The sequence below is a fragment of the Chiloscyllium punctatum genome, chromosome 11, assembly GCF_047496795.1.
Source record: "Chiloscyllium punctatum isolate Juve2018m chromosome 11, sChiPun1.3, whole genome shotgun sequence".
In the NCBI taxonomy this organism is placed as follows: Eukaryota; Metazoa; Chordata; class Chondrichthyes; order Orectolobiformes; family Hemiscylliidae; genus Chiloscyllium; species Chiloscyllium punctatum.
In genome coordinates, this window is record NC_092749.1 from 71,415,354 (window position 1) to 71,431,746 (window position 16,393).

The 16,393-nt window shown below is 44.8% G+C and overlaps 1 protein-coding gene across 4 annotated transcripts in view; it reads right to left on the reverse strand.

The window, feature by feature from the left end:
* Positions 1-823: 823 nt before the first annotated feature.
* Positions 824-16,393, reverse strand: part of LOC140483090 (uncharacterized) — a 163,042-nt gene continuing 147,472 nt past the window's right edge. For all 4 annotated transcript variants that reach the window (XM_072581029.1, XM_072581027.1, XM_072581025.1 and 1 more), the window contains 3 exons: positions 11,306-11,472; positions 2,267-2,378; positions 824-1,124 (listed from right to left, as the gene is read on the reverse strand). In XM_072581029.1, the coding sequence (XP_072437130.1) occupies positions 1,023-1,124; positions 2,267-2,378; positions 11,306-11,472 (381 nt within the window). In that variant the 3' untranslated portion in view covers positions 824-1,022. The remainder of the gene's footprint in view (positions 1,125-2,266; positions 2,379-11,305; positions 11,473-16,393) is intronic.

The following is a 16,393-nucleotide window of genomic DNA, read 5'->3' on the forward strand; positions in this document are numbered from 1 at the left end:
AATGGAATCCGAACCTTCCAAACTCTCCAATTTTAAAGGGCTGTTTCAGAGGGTTTTTGTTGCAAAGAATTGCCAATTAGAATTTTTAATTTCCTGGGTAATTCCCCTATAGTCAGCTGCATAGCTACTTCTGCATTGTCCTGATGCACAACTCCAATCTATCCTGCTGCAATGATGTTTTGGCACTGGCTCACTACCATGAAAGTAGAGTTCATTACTTTCAGTGATCTAAAAATTGAGGCAGAAGTTAATAACTATTGTTCTTACTCAGTCAAAAGTTATGTTTGAATGTTATTACATAAGTGTTTAATAAATGATGACAGAAGTATCTCATATAATTTATGGTTGCAATTTATTAACTATTTTGTGTAGAGCTCAATGGAGGATGGTCGACTTTCTTCAGGGCGCAGAAGTGATCAAGAATACAAAACAATACTGAAGTCTAAAATTCTGATGCTTGGATGGGGTAATATTATCCCCTGGATAAAATGGAACTGTTGAGATATTTATATTCTGTAGTTACATATTTTTAAAAAGACCCTGCTGCATTTTGATATAATGCATTGTAATATTATTGCCAATCTGATATTTGCTTACATGATGTCAATATACAACTTGAGCATGGAATATAATTAAGAGCTAGATTGTGTTACACTGACTTTATACTCATTTACATCTTGGCTTGTCATTTCAAAGTCGAAAATAAAATAGAACTGATTATATCTCCTAATTCTGTATAAAGATGTACCTATTTTATTTGGCAAATTACTTTTCGCGTTTTCATTAAAAACCAGCACACACTTATAATAAATAGGTAAACATGTCAATTACTAATTGAAGTGTTTGGAAGTGCGTGGATTTAAAGACTGTTGAAAATAATGAGTTTGAGCTGTTAGCTGAGTCCAGAATGAGTAGATTTATTGTCCTGCCCTTCAACTCAGTGAGCATAATGCATGGCTTATAAAACATCTGGTTGAATATTTGGCTATCTTGTTTGATCATCAAAATAATTGCTGCTGTTCTTAAGCAATCTTCTGTGCTGAGAGTCTGTTCTGACCCATTGGCTTCTCTGATATTTCTTTGTTTGCATAGTTTATCCAAAGACTGCTGGGACGTTTGGCTTCCTAAAAGACAAAATTATCGAAGGCCAACTTTACCAAATTTTTATTTGCTTTTATGTCACAATCTATAATAAATACAGACTGGTGAGGCAATTAAGAGTTCTCCTTTTATCTACAACCTGGTGAAATCCAGTTGACTATTCAGCACTAAAGTATGGCCTAATAGGACAAGTGTATACATCAAATAACCATCCTGCTTGAGTTGTCTAATTATTCTCAGGCTTTTGTGTTTTGGATCAGGGATTTCAGAGAGCAGTGCCAATGCTTCAGTGCTTCATTTTTTTGTTTGTAGTCTGTTAATAGTTACTACCACAATCTGTTGGAGGACTAAGTTTTCTTGAGAGTTGCATCAGTCCTGATATGGAATTCATATCCTTTTTAGTACTAATATTGCTGAAAATAGGAATACTAAATTTGAAACAGTATGTTATTGTGGTAAAAGCCCAATGATTTTTCCACTATATTGAGTTTACTATAATGAACATTAGGATTCATGCACCAGCTTGAAAACCTAAAGGTTTATCACCACAGGATAAACGTAGGGGATAAATGTACTGCTAAGTTACATGATGTAAGGTGAGGCATAAGACAGTACTGGCATTTGCTTTGGAGCAGACTACTTAAATTGAGAGTGCATAAAGGTGCAATGTGTTATAGCCAATCACCCAAATACGTATTGCTTCTGGGTTCATGCAGCAAGAAATTTCGGAAAACTACATGAAGCCACCTTTACCTTTGAATAAGTATTTGACCCATTGATGATGTAATGATTAAATTACAACTTCATTTGCAACACATTCCAAGCAAGTTAGTTTTACAAATTAATGAGAAATGATGGAATATGATTGCAAGAATTTGTTCTAATCATTTTTTTTCCACAAAAGGTAGCTTTATTTTAATGCCAAACTTCATGTCAGAGCTTCTCCAAGTGATATGCACCGAGGTGTATCAGTGCCACTTGTAAATATTATCTAACAAAAGCTCATATCTAACATATGTAACCTAAAAGATTTAAGTATTGTTGAAAAAATTATGTATAAATACAAAGTAAAATGCCATATGTTAACCATCTAATATTCTTTATTGGTAGTCCACACAATTCTCTCCACTGCTTATTTATAAACACTGCAACCAAATACACTCACCAAAATATAGTTGTTTGAAAGAATGTCTTCAATATTCAAAGGCACACAAACATTCATAGAATCTGGAGGAACATGGCTCTGGCTTTGATCATTGATTTCATGGTTTGCAGCTCTGTCAGGCAAGTGTTAAGATTTAGAGCAAAGAATTTAATGCATTATGACAAAATATTGACCAATGGGTAAAATATCTTGAATGATACTCCACAAACTGCTTTAAAGTACAGATATCATTCTCTATATAACAGGCAATTATACAGATTATAAAATAGAATTGTCATATTTTAAAATCTAGTTACTGATTCATATGTGGCATGTCAGTTCTGCAGGCCATTATTGCCCATCCCTGATTGTCCTTTCTAGCAGAGGGAGGTAAGCCTGAGTCACTTTGAACTGTTACAGTTCATCTGGTGTAGGTACACTCAGTGCTGTCAAGGGGTTCCAGGACTTTGACTCTGTGCTGGTGAAGGAACAATGATTTGGTTCCTACTCAGGATGTGTCAGAGGGGATCTTGAAGGTACAGGTGTCTGCTTCTGCTGTTCTAGATGGCAGGGATCACTGCTTTGAAAAGTGCTTTTAAAGAAGTGATGGTAAGTTGCTGCAGCATGTCCTGTGTATGGCCCTGTGACTTGTGGTGATGAGAGGTATATGTTGGTGGTGTTGGGTTGCTCATAAATATGATTGCTTTGTATTGGATGGTCACTGATGAAGCAGCTGAAGATAGTTGGGTCTCCCTGAGGAGCACCTGCAGAGATTTCCTGGAACTGATTGACTTCCAACAACATTAACAACTTCTTTTGGAGTAGAAGACTGTAAGGACTGCAGATGCTGTAAGTCATAGTCAATAGATGTGAAGCTGGAAAGCACAGCAGGTCATTGGTATCTGAGGAGCAGGAAAGTCGACTGGTTGGGCCAAAACCTTTTGTCAGAACTAGGGAGGGGGAGAGGAGCCAAGAAGTACATAAAGGGAGGGGGTGGGACTGGGGGGGAAGGGTAGGTGTGATGGTGGTAGGTGGACACAGGTAGGGAGTTAGTCATTGGTCAATGGGAAGGGTGGAGTGGATAGGTAAAAAGGAAGATGGACAGGTGGGGCTACACATGGGATAAGGCTGAGGGAGGAGGGCTTTAGAAACTGGTGAAGTCAATGTTGAGGCCATTAAGCTGTAAGCTTCCCAGAAATATAAGATAATAAGGCTAGTTTTCATTTGGCCTCATTCTGATAGTGGAGGAGGCTAAGGATGGACGTGTTACCAGGTGAGTGGGAGGGTGAAGTAAGTGGATGGTAACTGGAAGGTCAGGTCGGTAACCTGATGGTTCCCCAATCCTGCACCGTCTGTTTCTATCTCCTACCAGAAACCTGACTAGCCCAGTCGACCCATTGTCTCTGCTTGCTCTGGCCCAAACGAGCTCATCTCTTCCTACCTCGACTCTGTCCTTTCCCCTTTTGGTCCAGAAACACTCTACCTACACGTGAGACACAACCCATACCCTCCAACTCTTCAAAATCTTTCAATTCCCCAGGCCCCAATACCTCATTGTTACCAATGATGTACAGACCCATTACACTTGTATCCCCCACACGACGGGCCTAAAAGCACTCTCCTGTAGGCTTAACCAGTGCCCCTCCACTGACATCCACATTTGCCTGGCAGTACTGGCCCTCACTCTAAATAATTTGTCATTTGATTCCTCCCACTTCCTCCAAACCAAAGGGGATGCCATGGGCACCCACGTGGGCCTGAGTTATACCTACCTCTTTGTAGGACTTGTGGATCTCTTCTGCATCTACAGCAGCACCATCCCTCACCTCTTCCTCCACTGTATTGATGACTGTATCAGTGCTGTCTCATGCTCCCGCGAGGAGTTTGAACGGTTTATGAACTTTGCCAACACCTTCCACCCTACCCTCCAATTCATCTGACAGCTCCTTCTCTGGGTCCTGAACCTCTCCGTCGCCATTTCCAGAAACCAACCCACCACTGATATCCATTTCAAATCCACTAACTACCTCAACTACAGAAAAACCTCGATTATCTGAACGAAACAGGTAGGGAGTATTTTGTTCAGATAACTGATTTGATTGTAAACAAAGGAAGCATTCTCAAGTGTAAGTGAAACCCCGTGACACATAGCCTCAGCCAGAAGCACTGACTCGTGAGTTACACCAGTCAACTTGATCAAATCAAAACAAGGACATTTATGATGGCAGATAATTTTGTAAATGGTTAAAATAGATGGAATTGTTCCATGAATTAAATGAAAGTATTTTAAAGAAAGGTTAAAGCGAATCGGAGCTTCCCAGATAACTCCGAACATTTGCAAGCACAGTACCATCCCTTTAATACCAAAACATAGTTTGAGGTACAATAACATGAGTATACGGTCTCAATGTATGCTACAGTAAACTTTCTGAAAGTGTTTTAATTACATATTTTTATAAGTACCACCAAGATGCTAAATTGAATTTGTCCTGCATTGTTGGAAATCAGCTTCCCATTATGAACACAAATAATTATACCTGTATCTATGCTGGGAATGCTGGTCAATGATGATCAGAAAATATATGCCCCCAGAAATAAGGAATGAAAATATTTCACCAGCAGAACTAATTCAGAATGTGCGAAGCTACAATCTGTTTGTAAAATCCTTTCCTGCTAGAGGGTATTTACACTTAGAGTTTATCAGCATTTTAACACATTACGAAATGAAAACCACTCGGTAAAAATGTTACTGAAAATAACATTTGGCGCAATGGGAGTATATGATTATCTTTGTAATAAACCTTGGCACAGTACATTGTTTTCAGATCAAAAACAATTTCTTAGCAGCTGCAGTAGCGGGTAATTTATAAATCAGATACTTCGATTGTTTAAGTAAATACATCAACAAATGATTGTACAGTTCGTTACCATTCCTGTTGTGCGGGAGGATGGATGGATAGTTAAAAAAAAGAAAAAAATGACAGAAACAGAGCAGGAGAGAAGTTGCTGAGTTCACTGGTGGGCAGCCTGTCTTGGAAAGAGAGAGTTTCTGCAGGCAGTGACAGAGTCCAGTTTATGGACTGCCCACCAATGAACTTCTCAAACTTCGGGACCTTGAGATCTTGTTCGGATAATCTGAAATTTGGATAATTGATGTTCAGATAACTGAAGTTGTTCTATATACCTCATCTCACCCGCCATTCTGCAAAACTGCTATCCCATGCTCCCAATTCTTCTGTCTCCACCACATCCCCTCCTAGGATGAGGCATTCTACTCCAGGACATCCCACATATCCTCTTACTTTAGGGACTGCAGTTTCCCCTCCTCATTAATTAAGGATGCCCTTAACTGCATCTCCCACACTTCTGCCCTGAAACCCCCTCCCTCTAACAACAATAAGGATAGAGTCCCCTTAGTCCTCAGGTACCGTCCCACCAACCTTCGAATCCAATGATCATCCTCCAACATATCTACCACCTACAATCAGACTGCACCACTAAAAAGATATTTCCTTCCCCACCCCTGTCTGCTTCCCACAGGGACGCTCACTCTGCGACTCCCTTGTCAACTCTGCACTCTCCAACTTCTCCACCATACCTGATACCTCTCCTTGCACGAAGTACAACACCTGCCCTCACACCTTCTTTCTCACCTCCATGCAAGGTCCTAAGCAATCCCTCCAAATCCGACAGATTCACCTGCACATCATCTAACCTCAACTATTGCATCCGTTGCTCCTAATGTGGTCTCTACATTGGGGAGACTAAACACAGGCTTGGGAACTGGTTTGCAGAACAGTGCACTGCACGCACTAACCAACCCAATCTTCCAGTTGCCATCCACTTTAATTCCCCCTCCCACTCCCCTGGCAATTTGTCCATCCTTGACGAACAATGCCTTATATTTCATCTAAGAAGTGGCCTCAACATTGACTTCACCAGCTTCAAAGTTCTTCCTCCCCTAGCCTTATCCCATGTCTAGCCCCATCCCTCCCCCTCACCTCCCTAACCTGTTCTAACCTGTCCATCTTCCTACTCACCTATCTGCTCTACCCTTCCCACTGACCAATCATAATAATCTCCTCGCTACATCCACCCATCACCATCCCACCCACCCTTCTTCCCAGTCCCGACCCAATCCCTCTATTTCCTTCTGGGCTCCTCTCCGCCCTCCCCAGCCCTGACTAAGGGTTTTGGCCCAAAACATTGACTTTCCTGCTTCTCAGATACTGGCTGACCTGCTGTGTTTTCTTTTATAGTAGGTATGATTCCATTCCAATTGATACAATCAGATTTTCTCTTGATTTACCTGTTTTGTGAGGATTCCTTGATGACAACTAATCATGTATTGCCTTGATTCCAGTGTCATGTCAGGAATTCAGCTCCTTTGTTCATGTTTGAACCAAAGTTATAAGTCAGGTCATAAGCCCTGGGCCTAGTAAGACCCAAGTTGAGCATTGTAACAACATGAAAACTGGCGTAGATCATTTAGTCCCTCGAGCCTGCACTGTCATACTAGATCATGTTTGATCATCTATCTCAACACCATCTATCCATGCTATGGCCATACCCCTTATTCCACAGCTAGAAATACAGCCATCTATGTTGAATTTATTTTATGAATGAATTTCCAAAGATTCACCACCCACTTGTGTGAAGAAGTTCCTGCTCATCTCTGTCTTAAACTGCTTGCTTTTTAATCTGAAAGTGTCCCCTGCTCTGGCCTTCCACAACCAGTGGAAACATACTTTCTGCATCTACTCTTGGCTAGGGACATGGAAAGTTTGTAGCACGGGTCTTTAGTGTAAGTCTTCAGGGATGTTTACAGCCCTAAGCACTTAATGTATGCAGTACATTCAGCTGTTTTGTATATATGAAGATGTTGTGGATCCTCCTCCTCCAGTTATAGAATCATAGAGGTGTACAACACAGAAACAGATCCTTCAGTCCTATTCATCCATGCCAACCAGATTTATCCTAAATTAATCTAGTTCCACTTACCAGCATTTGGCCCATATCCCTCTTAAATCCTTCCTTATCATTTACCCATCCAGATATCTTTTAAATGTTGTAATTGTACCAGCCTCCACTACTCCCTCTGGCAGCTCATTCCATATATTCACCACCCTCTTTGTGACAAAGTTGTCCCTTATGTCCCTTTTAAATCTTTCCCCTCTCACCTTAAACCCATGCCCTCTAGTTTTGGACTTCCCCACCCCAAGGAAAAGACCCTATTTGTGTTCTTCATGATTTTATAAATTTCTGTTGAGGTCACGCCTCAGCCTCTGAAGCTCCATGGAAAATAGCCCTAATTTATTCAGCCTCTCCCTATAGCTCAAACCCTCCAAACCTGGCAACACCCTTGTAAATCTTTTCTGAACTTTTTCCAAGTTTAACAACATCCTTCCTATAGCAGGGAGACCAGAATTGCAAGCAGAATTCCAAAAGCAGCCGAACCGATGTCCTGTACATTCACATGACCTCAAAGCACTGACCAATAAAGGCAAGCATACCAAACACCGCTTTCACTATCGTATCTACCTGGGACTCCACTTGCAAGGAACTATGAACATATTGGTTGAAATGTTCACCTCCATCACAACTGGATGGGGTGGATCTTTGATCTGATCCTTTTTAGTTGTGAAATGTTTAGCGGTAAGCTGTTGACAAAGTGCATACTCCATAGCAATAGTAGTCCATGCTATAGAATGAAGTCACTTCATGTCTTCATAAGAAATGTTTGTGGGGTTATCCATCCACAAAATACTAAACTTTTGGGAATGTGGTGAGTGACAGGATTTTAGGGGTTGACCTCTTTCAAAAAGGTGTTTAGGTTTCGTGATTTAACTCAACTTTAACCTTAACTTGTAGATTTTGTTTACTGATAGTGAAAGGTATCATTTGTAGAAGCAGTTGTTTACTTGGATGGCTATGTTGAACTAGTAGTTACTGTCAGCAGTGTATGACATGGATCTCGAGAACTTTTGGGAGCATGAATTTAGAACAGTGTGTACCAGGAGCACTGTTACAGCATACTAAACTCAGAATTGGAAGTGTGAGAGGGTTCTGTCCTGCTATTTCAATAAAACTAAACAGAGAGGGAATAGGAGACACTGAGACATGAGAACTGAAGTGTGGAGACATGCTTTAGACGTGATTTTAAAAATTCAACATTTACAAGTTTGAGGGGCAGCTGGAGTCACTGCAGTCACAATTCGGAAGCTTAGAGTTTGCTGGATTCTGTGTTCCTGGAGCTGGCCACTTCACAGTCATAGAGCTGTACAGCACAGAACAGACACTTCGATCCAACATGTCCATGCCGGCCAACAATCCTAAATTAATCTAGCCCCATTTACCTCATTGGCCCATGTCCCTCTAAATCTTTCCTATTCATATAACCATTCAGGTGCCTTTTACATGTTAAAAATCACACAACACCAAGTTATAGTCCAACAGGTTTATTTGAAAGCATTAGCTTTCGGAGCGCTGCTCCTTCATCAGGTGGTTGTGAAGTATAAGATTGTAAGACACAGAATTTATAGTAAAAGTTTACAGTGTGATGCAACTGAAATTATATATTGGAAAAGACCTGGATTGTTTGTGATGTCTCTCATCTTTTAGAATGGCCATGTTGGTTTCAGTTCTTTCATGTATAAATTCCAAAACTTTTTTTTAAAGTTACATTCTCAAGTGTAATTGTACCAGCCTTCACCATTTCCTCTGGCAGCTCATTCCATTTACATACCACTCTCTGTGAAAAAGTTGCCCCTTAGGTCCCTTTTACATCATTCCCCTCTCACCTTAAACCTTTGCCCTTTAGTTTTGGGCACCCCAGAACATTCAGGAAAATAGCCATTTGTGGCCACTGGAAGAGGTGAAAAGTGCTGGATTATTTGATGTGTGCCATTCTGGGTAGTACTGTGTTGGACACTGCTGACTATGGCATCAATAGGCAAGGCATTGTTCAAAAAGAACAAATCTTAGAAATGCAGTCTTTAAAGGGAGAGAGACAGGCCTATCTGTTACAGTCATATAAGTAAGTCCTGCAGGGTGTGTTACCTCCCTGCTATATGGATAATGGACATTACAATGATGATCATCGATATTCTGAGAAAGGAAAGGAGAGAGCCAGAAGTTGTGCCTCATATAGATAACAATGACATTGAGAGGGCAAATATTGAGCTCCTAAAATCAGACTTTCAGAAGTTAGGAAATAAGTTAAAAGCCAGGACCTGGAAGGTAATAATCTGTCATTCCTTATACTTCACACCAGTGACAGCAGAACTAACTTGAAGAAAATCAATGAGTAGTTTGAGGCTTGGTGCAGAAAGGACGGTTTTGGATTCTTGCAGGATTAGAATCTGTTTTGAGTCAGGCTCCTATTCAAATGGAACAAATCGCCACCTCAACAGGACTGAGAGCAATGTCCTTGTTGGGTAGTTTGGTATTTAGTTGATGATTTTAAACTAAATTGAGAGGACGATTTCAAAAGAAATCACATGAACATGAACTATGAAGTGATACCTGTGGGATTTAATGACCCAAACATTAGTTGGGATAATATTAGAGCAAAAGGAAAGTAGGGAAAGGTATTTCTGAGATATGTCCAAGGAAATCTTTTTTTGGTCCAACTAGGAAGGAGACATTGTTGGACCTCATGCTGGGAAATGAGGTGAACCATATGAACTAGATGAAAGTGGTAAGAATGATCATTGTAGATAAGGCTTAGACTAATGATGGGGAAGTATGAACAATCTGTGACAGCTGTGATGTCATGATGCATCTGTACAAAACGTGAGTGTGGCCTCACTTGGAATATTGTGTACAGTTCTGCTCGCCCCATTACAGGAAGGATGTGGAAGCATTGGAAAAGGTGCAGAGGAGATTTACCAGGATGTTGCCTGGTCTGGAGTGAAGGTCTTATGAGGAAAGGCTGAGGGACTTGGGTCTGTTCTCATTGGAGAGAAGAAGGCTAAGAACGGATTTGATAGAGACATACAAGATATTCAGAGGATTAGATAGGGTGGACAGTGAGAGGCTTTTTCCTAGGTTGATGACATCTACTTGTATGAGGGGACATAGCTGCAAATTGAAGGGTGGTAGATTTAAGACAGATGTCAGAGGCAGGTTCTTTACTCAGAGAGTGATAATGGCTTGGAATGCCCTGCCTGCCAATGTAGTTAACTCAGCCACAGTAGGGGCATTTAAACAGTCCTTGGATAAGCATATAGATGATGATGGGGTAGTGTAGAAGGATGGGCTTAGATTAGTTCACAGGTTAGTGCAACATTGAGGGCTGAAGGGCCTGTTCTGCACTGTATTGTTCTATGTTCTATGTAATATGTAAAGTAGAACGTCGTCGTAAACTGATTTCTAGTTGTTTGGCAGCATGAGTGTTGTAATAACCATTGTGTTTTGAATTAGAAACGTGATACATGCTGGGATTTTCATTCTTGATTGTTGCTTTTAACTCTTAGTGCATCAATTTGGACAACACATGAGAAAAACACCAGGCTTGACAGATGTATTTTGTGACTGAGTAACCTGGATGTGCCTAGATTCACATGAAGATTGGCCACGGAAAACAAGATTCCATGGGACATCTGACTCGCGGGGGCTTGCGCGCTTTGTGCTGGGGCGTGGGGTTGGGAGTGGGGGGGCAGGGTTGGGGGGGGTGAGGGCTCGCGCGCTTTGTGCTCAGGAACGGTGGCGGTGCTGGACTGGGTTGGGGGGAGCGGTGTTGGATGGAGGGGGGTGGAAACGAGAAGGGGGGCGCTGTTGGGGGTCGGGTCTCGCACGCTGTGTACTGTTGTAGTCTCCTAAATAGGGAGCACACTTTAAAACTCCAAGCCCCAGAGGAAAGGTATTTAATCGATTTTCCGAATAATTGATTATCCAAACAAAATAGTGCCCGCCCATCATGTTCGGATAATCGAGTTTCCACTGTACTCCCCGACTGTCTCGTTCAAATAATTGAGGTTGTTCTGTACTTATAATGGAAGTATATTTGGCAATAACACTTATGAAGTTAAGAGTTGTCAAATGGAAGCAATCACTTACTCAGCATTCATTCCTCCAGAAATTTCATCCTGTTTTTCAGACACTTCAACATACGTTGAATTTGGTTCCTCACACAGGTGAGCAGTGTTGAGGGTTAGGAAAGGGTCAATCCTTCTTGTTTCGCTTTGGGTAACCTTTTCCGTTCCAACAGCCTCTTGACAAAATACCTAGAACAATAGTTGGCAGTATAGAACTTAACTATTGCTGGAAAGTGACATATCACATCTTAATCTTATTGAAATAAATGCACTAATGTTAAATTCAAATTGTCACATCAATTTGCAACAGCAACCTCGTGCCAGTGTGATGCTATGTACGGAGGCTAGATGCCACAAAAGTTGTCTGATTGCATTGTGTGTCTTTGGTTGTTAGTAATAAATGTAGGTGGAGGTGGAGGGGAGGGGTCAGTTTTGCTTTTTCAAAAATATACTTTATTCATAGAAATCTTTGATACCTGTACAGTTGATGATGCCATTCAGATGTATACTGTCTTTACATTCAGAGTATAGACTGAGTCATTGGTTTTTACAATTCTGTACATTAAACCATCAGCCTCTTGGCATTTAGCTGAGCCATCATCAGAGCCTAATTGCTGAATGGTTCCCCCCTGTTATTCTTTGGCAGAAAGACTTTACACAGTGATCTTTCCCCACCACGCCTTGGCGGCAGCTGACCCAAGTTTCAGCACATCCCTCAGCACAAAGTCCTGGACCTAGGAATGTGCCAGTCTGCAACACTCAGTCGGGGTCGACTCCTTCAGCTGAAAGACCAACAGGTTTCAGGCAGACCAAAGAGTGTCTTTCACCGAGTTGTCCCGGCCAGCGTCCCGGGGAACAGACTGTCAAGCACTGAGTCCCGCGTCACGGAGCTGCTCGGGACAAACCTTGACAAATACCATTGCATTTCCAGACTTCCTTTACATAGGCACATTCCAGAAGGAGGTGTGTGACAGTCTCATCTCCTCCTCAGCCACTTCGAGGGTTTTGTGCAGTGGTGCAGAGAGTCTGGGCGTGCATAAAGGATCTCACAGGCAGAGCCCTTCTCACCACCAGCCAAGCCATCTCCTGGTGCTTATTTGAAAGTTCTGGCGATGAGGCATTCTGCCAAACGGCTTTGACAGTCTGCTCAGGGAACCGCTCGATAGGATCCGCCCTCTCCTGTTCCCGAAGGGTCTCAAGGACACCACGTGCTGACCACTTCCTGATGTACTTGTGGTCAAAGGTGTTTTCCTTCATAAACTTCTCCACGAAGGACAGGTGATATGGAACGGTCCAACTACTCGGAGCGTTCCGCGGCAGCGAGGCCAGGCCCATCCTTCGCAAAACAGGGGACAGGTAGAACCTCAGTACGTAGTGACACTTGGTGTTTGCATACCGGGGATCCACGCACAGCTTGATGCAGCCACACACAAAGGTGGCCATCAGGGTGAGGGTGGCATTGGGTGTATTTTTTCCCCCGTTGCCCAGATCTTTACACAGCGAGTCCCTTCAGACCCGGTCCATCTTTGACCTCCATATAAACTGGAAGATGGCCCGGGTGACTGCAGCGGCACACGTTCTGGGAATAGGCCAGACCTGTGCCACGTATAATAGCAATGACAGTGCCTCACACCTGATGATCAGGATTTTTTCCCACGATGGAGAGCGACCATAGCTTCCATCTGCCCAGTTTCTGCCTCACTTTGCTGATACGCTCCTCCCAAGACTTGGTGCATGCCCCAACCCCCCTGAACCAAATACCCAGCACCTTCAGGTGCTCGGTCCTGACGGTGAAGGGGATAGAGGATTGGTCGGCCCAGTTCCTGAAGAGCATGGCCTCGCTCTTGCCTCGGTTTACCTTGGCCCCCGAAGCCCATTCGAACTGGTCACATATGCACATGAGTCTGTGCACGGACAGCGGATCTGAGCAGAAAACACCGACCTCATCCATGTACAGGGAGGCCTTAACCTGCACGCTCCCACTGCCAGGAATAGTCACCCCTCTCAGGCTTGCAACCTTCCTGATGGGCTCGGCAAATGGCTCTATGCAGCACACGAACAAGGCAGGAGAGAGAAGGCAGCCCTGCCTGACTCCAGTTCTGACTGGGAAACTATCTGATTCCCATCCATTGATTGAGACTGCACTGACAATGTTGGTGTAGAGCAGTCTGATCCAGTTGCAGACTCCCTCCCCAAAGCTCATTTTGGAGAGAACATCTCTCATAAACCTGTGTGATATCCTGTCAAAGGCTTTCTCCTGGTCCAGGCTGATCAGGCAGGTGTCCAACCCTCTGTCCTGTACATAGACGATTGTATCCCTGAGGAGTGCGAGACTCTCAGCAATCTTCCTGCCTGGTACAGCACAGGTTTGGTCAGGGTGTATCACCGACCCCAGAGCAGACCTGACCCGGTTGGCGATTACCTTTGACAGAATTTTGTAATCCGCATTCAACAGTGAGATTGGTCTCCAATTTTTGAGTTCCTCCCTCTTCCCCCTTCTGCTTGTAGATGAGGGTGATGATGCCTTTCCTCATGGATTCACTCATGGTACCTGCCCGAAGCATTCTGACATACACGTCCAGCAGGTCCTGGCCAATCAAGTCCCACAGAGCAGAATAGAGCTCAACCGGTAGGCCGTCGCTTCCGGGAGTTTTATTCTTTTCAAAAGACTTAAGGGCCTTGGTCAGCTCATCCAGAGATCGCGGCTGGTCCAGCCTCTCTCTCGTGTTCTGTCGTCTAAGACCTCCGTGATAGAGGACAGGAACGACTGGGAGGCTGCGCTGTCGGTCGACTTTGCGTCATACAGACTGGCATAGAAGGATTTGCTGATCTTCATGACGTCAGCCTGAGATGACATTATCGAGCCATCTTCTTTCTTCAGGCTGCTGAGCATGGAGCTCTCTTTGTGCACCTTCTGGAAAAAGAAATGTGAGCACGTCTCGTCCTGCTCCACCGAGTGGACCCTGGACCGAAAGATTATCTTGGAGGTTTCTGAGGCAAAAAGCGAGGCTTGCTGGCCCTTCACCTCCTTGAGGTGCTCCGTGACATCGACCCCTATCGTCTGCAGCAGGAGCAGGTTCGGCATACTTTCCTGGAGCTGGGACAGTTTTCCCTGCCTCTCTCTCGCCTCCTGAACACCTTTGAGGATGAAGAACCTCTTGATGTTCCCTTTTACTGTTTCCCACCAGTCCGCTGGGGACTCAAAGAGGGGCTTCGCGGTTCTCTAACCTGCGTAGTCCCTCTTGAGCTCCTCAATGTTTCCCGGGGTCAACAGCTTTGTGTTCAGCTTCCACGTTCCCTTACCAGCCCGCTGCTCGTCCTGTAGGTGACAGTCGGCCAGCAGGAGGCAGTGGTCAGAGAAGAACACCGGCTTGACGTTGGTGGATCTGACCGAGAGCGTTCGGGACACAAACAGGTAATCTATCCTTGAGTGGATAGACCCATCTGCCCGTGACCAGGTGTATCTACACTGCGCTCCATCTGCAGGGGTGCTGAAGACGCTGTGCAGCTTGGCATCTTTTACCATGTCCATCAGGGCTCTGGACGTGGCGTCCAGTTTACTGTCCCCCCCCGCTGCCGGACCGTCCATCTGCATCAATGATACAGTTGAAGTCTCCGGCCAGAATGAGCGGCCTGGACATAGCCAGCAACAGTGGAAGCTGCTGCAGGACGGCCAACCGTTCACTCTTACCCACTGGGGCGTACACATTAATCAGTCTCAGGGGAGCATTCCTGTACATGACGTCGGTGACAAGGAGGCTCCCGCCCACCACCTCCTTAACCTCGGAGATGGTGAAGTTGCCTCCCCGCAACAGGATACCCAGACCGGAGGCGCGGCTATCGTTGCCCCCCCGACCAAACTGACGGCCCATGGGCCCACAAGCTCGACCATCTCCTGGAGCTGCTGAGGTGCAGTATCCCACACTCCTGCAGAAACAGAACATCGGCTTTAACATTGGCCAGGAAGGCCATTGTAGATACACATCGCGTAGCCTATTTGATGCTACGCACATTGATGCTGGCAATTCTTATCCCCATTTTAACAGTTTACTAGGTTACCAGTGTCCATTTGCTGCTGGTCTTGCCTCTCTGGGGTAACTGTGTGCATCCCCGTGGTGATGGCAAACTGCTGGATCCTCCCAGGGCTGAGGTGGCTGGGGCCATTTCCCTGCTCTGGTGTCTTCGGGTCGGGCCCAGGGTCTGCACAGTCCAGTTCTCCATCTGACAGCGGGGCTGTCACAGGACCACTGCACCTGGAGCTGTGGGGCGGTAGGTACCTAACCGTCCCCTCAGAAAGATTGCCTTTTCCTGTTTGGGCGGTGCTGCCCTCCTTTTTCCCCGCACGCTCTGTCTCTTCCTCTGGTGACGACCCTCCTTGCGCCCGTCCTCACGTCGGAAGAGCTGCCTGTATCCTCGTCATGTAGGTGTTGCTTCCCCCTTCGCTGGGTGGCTTTGGGAGGTTTCCTCTTCCTGCTTTTGACAGTAATCCAATCCTCTGCCTCCTTTGATCCCTCCTCTTCCATTTCCTCCATCTGTCTTGAAGGAGCTTGGATCGGCTGCTACACTTCCACGCTGTCTGCTCCACTACAGCCTGCCCTTTCTTCTGGGTGCCTCCAGACACCGTTCCCGTGCTGGTTTGTGGTACCTTGCTGGTCTTAGGTGGTCCACGGCTCGTGTTGCCACCTCCGGCCATCTATGCATAGGTAGCGGCCCCTCGTCTTGGGCAGGCCTTGTACATGTGGCCCGCCTCTCCGCACAGATTACAGTTCTCTGCCTCTTTACATTCCTTGGTCGGGTGGCCTTCCTGCTTGCAGTTTCAGCAGACGGTCACCTTACAATCCGCCGCCATGTGGCCTGACCTCCCGCAGGTTCGGCACACTTTCAGCTGCCCTGCATATGTCAGCTAACCTCTGCTTCCTCTGATGGCAAAGCTGGAGGGTGGGTGGAGGATGTTCCATCAGGGTTACCCTGACCTGTCATTTGTTGGTCCAGAGCTCAAAAGGATCGACCACATCGGTACTCTCTCCCTCGACCTGGACGTATCTTCTCAGGAAGGTCAGGACATCTGCTGCTGGGATGTGGGAGTTGTACATCTGGATTGTTACAACCC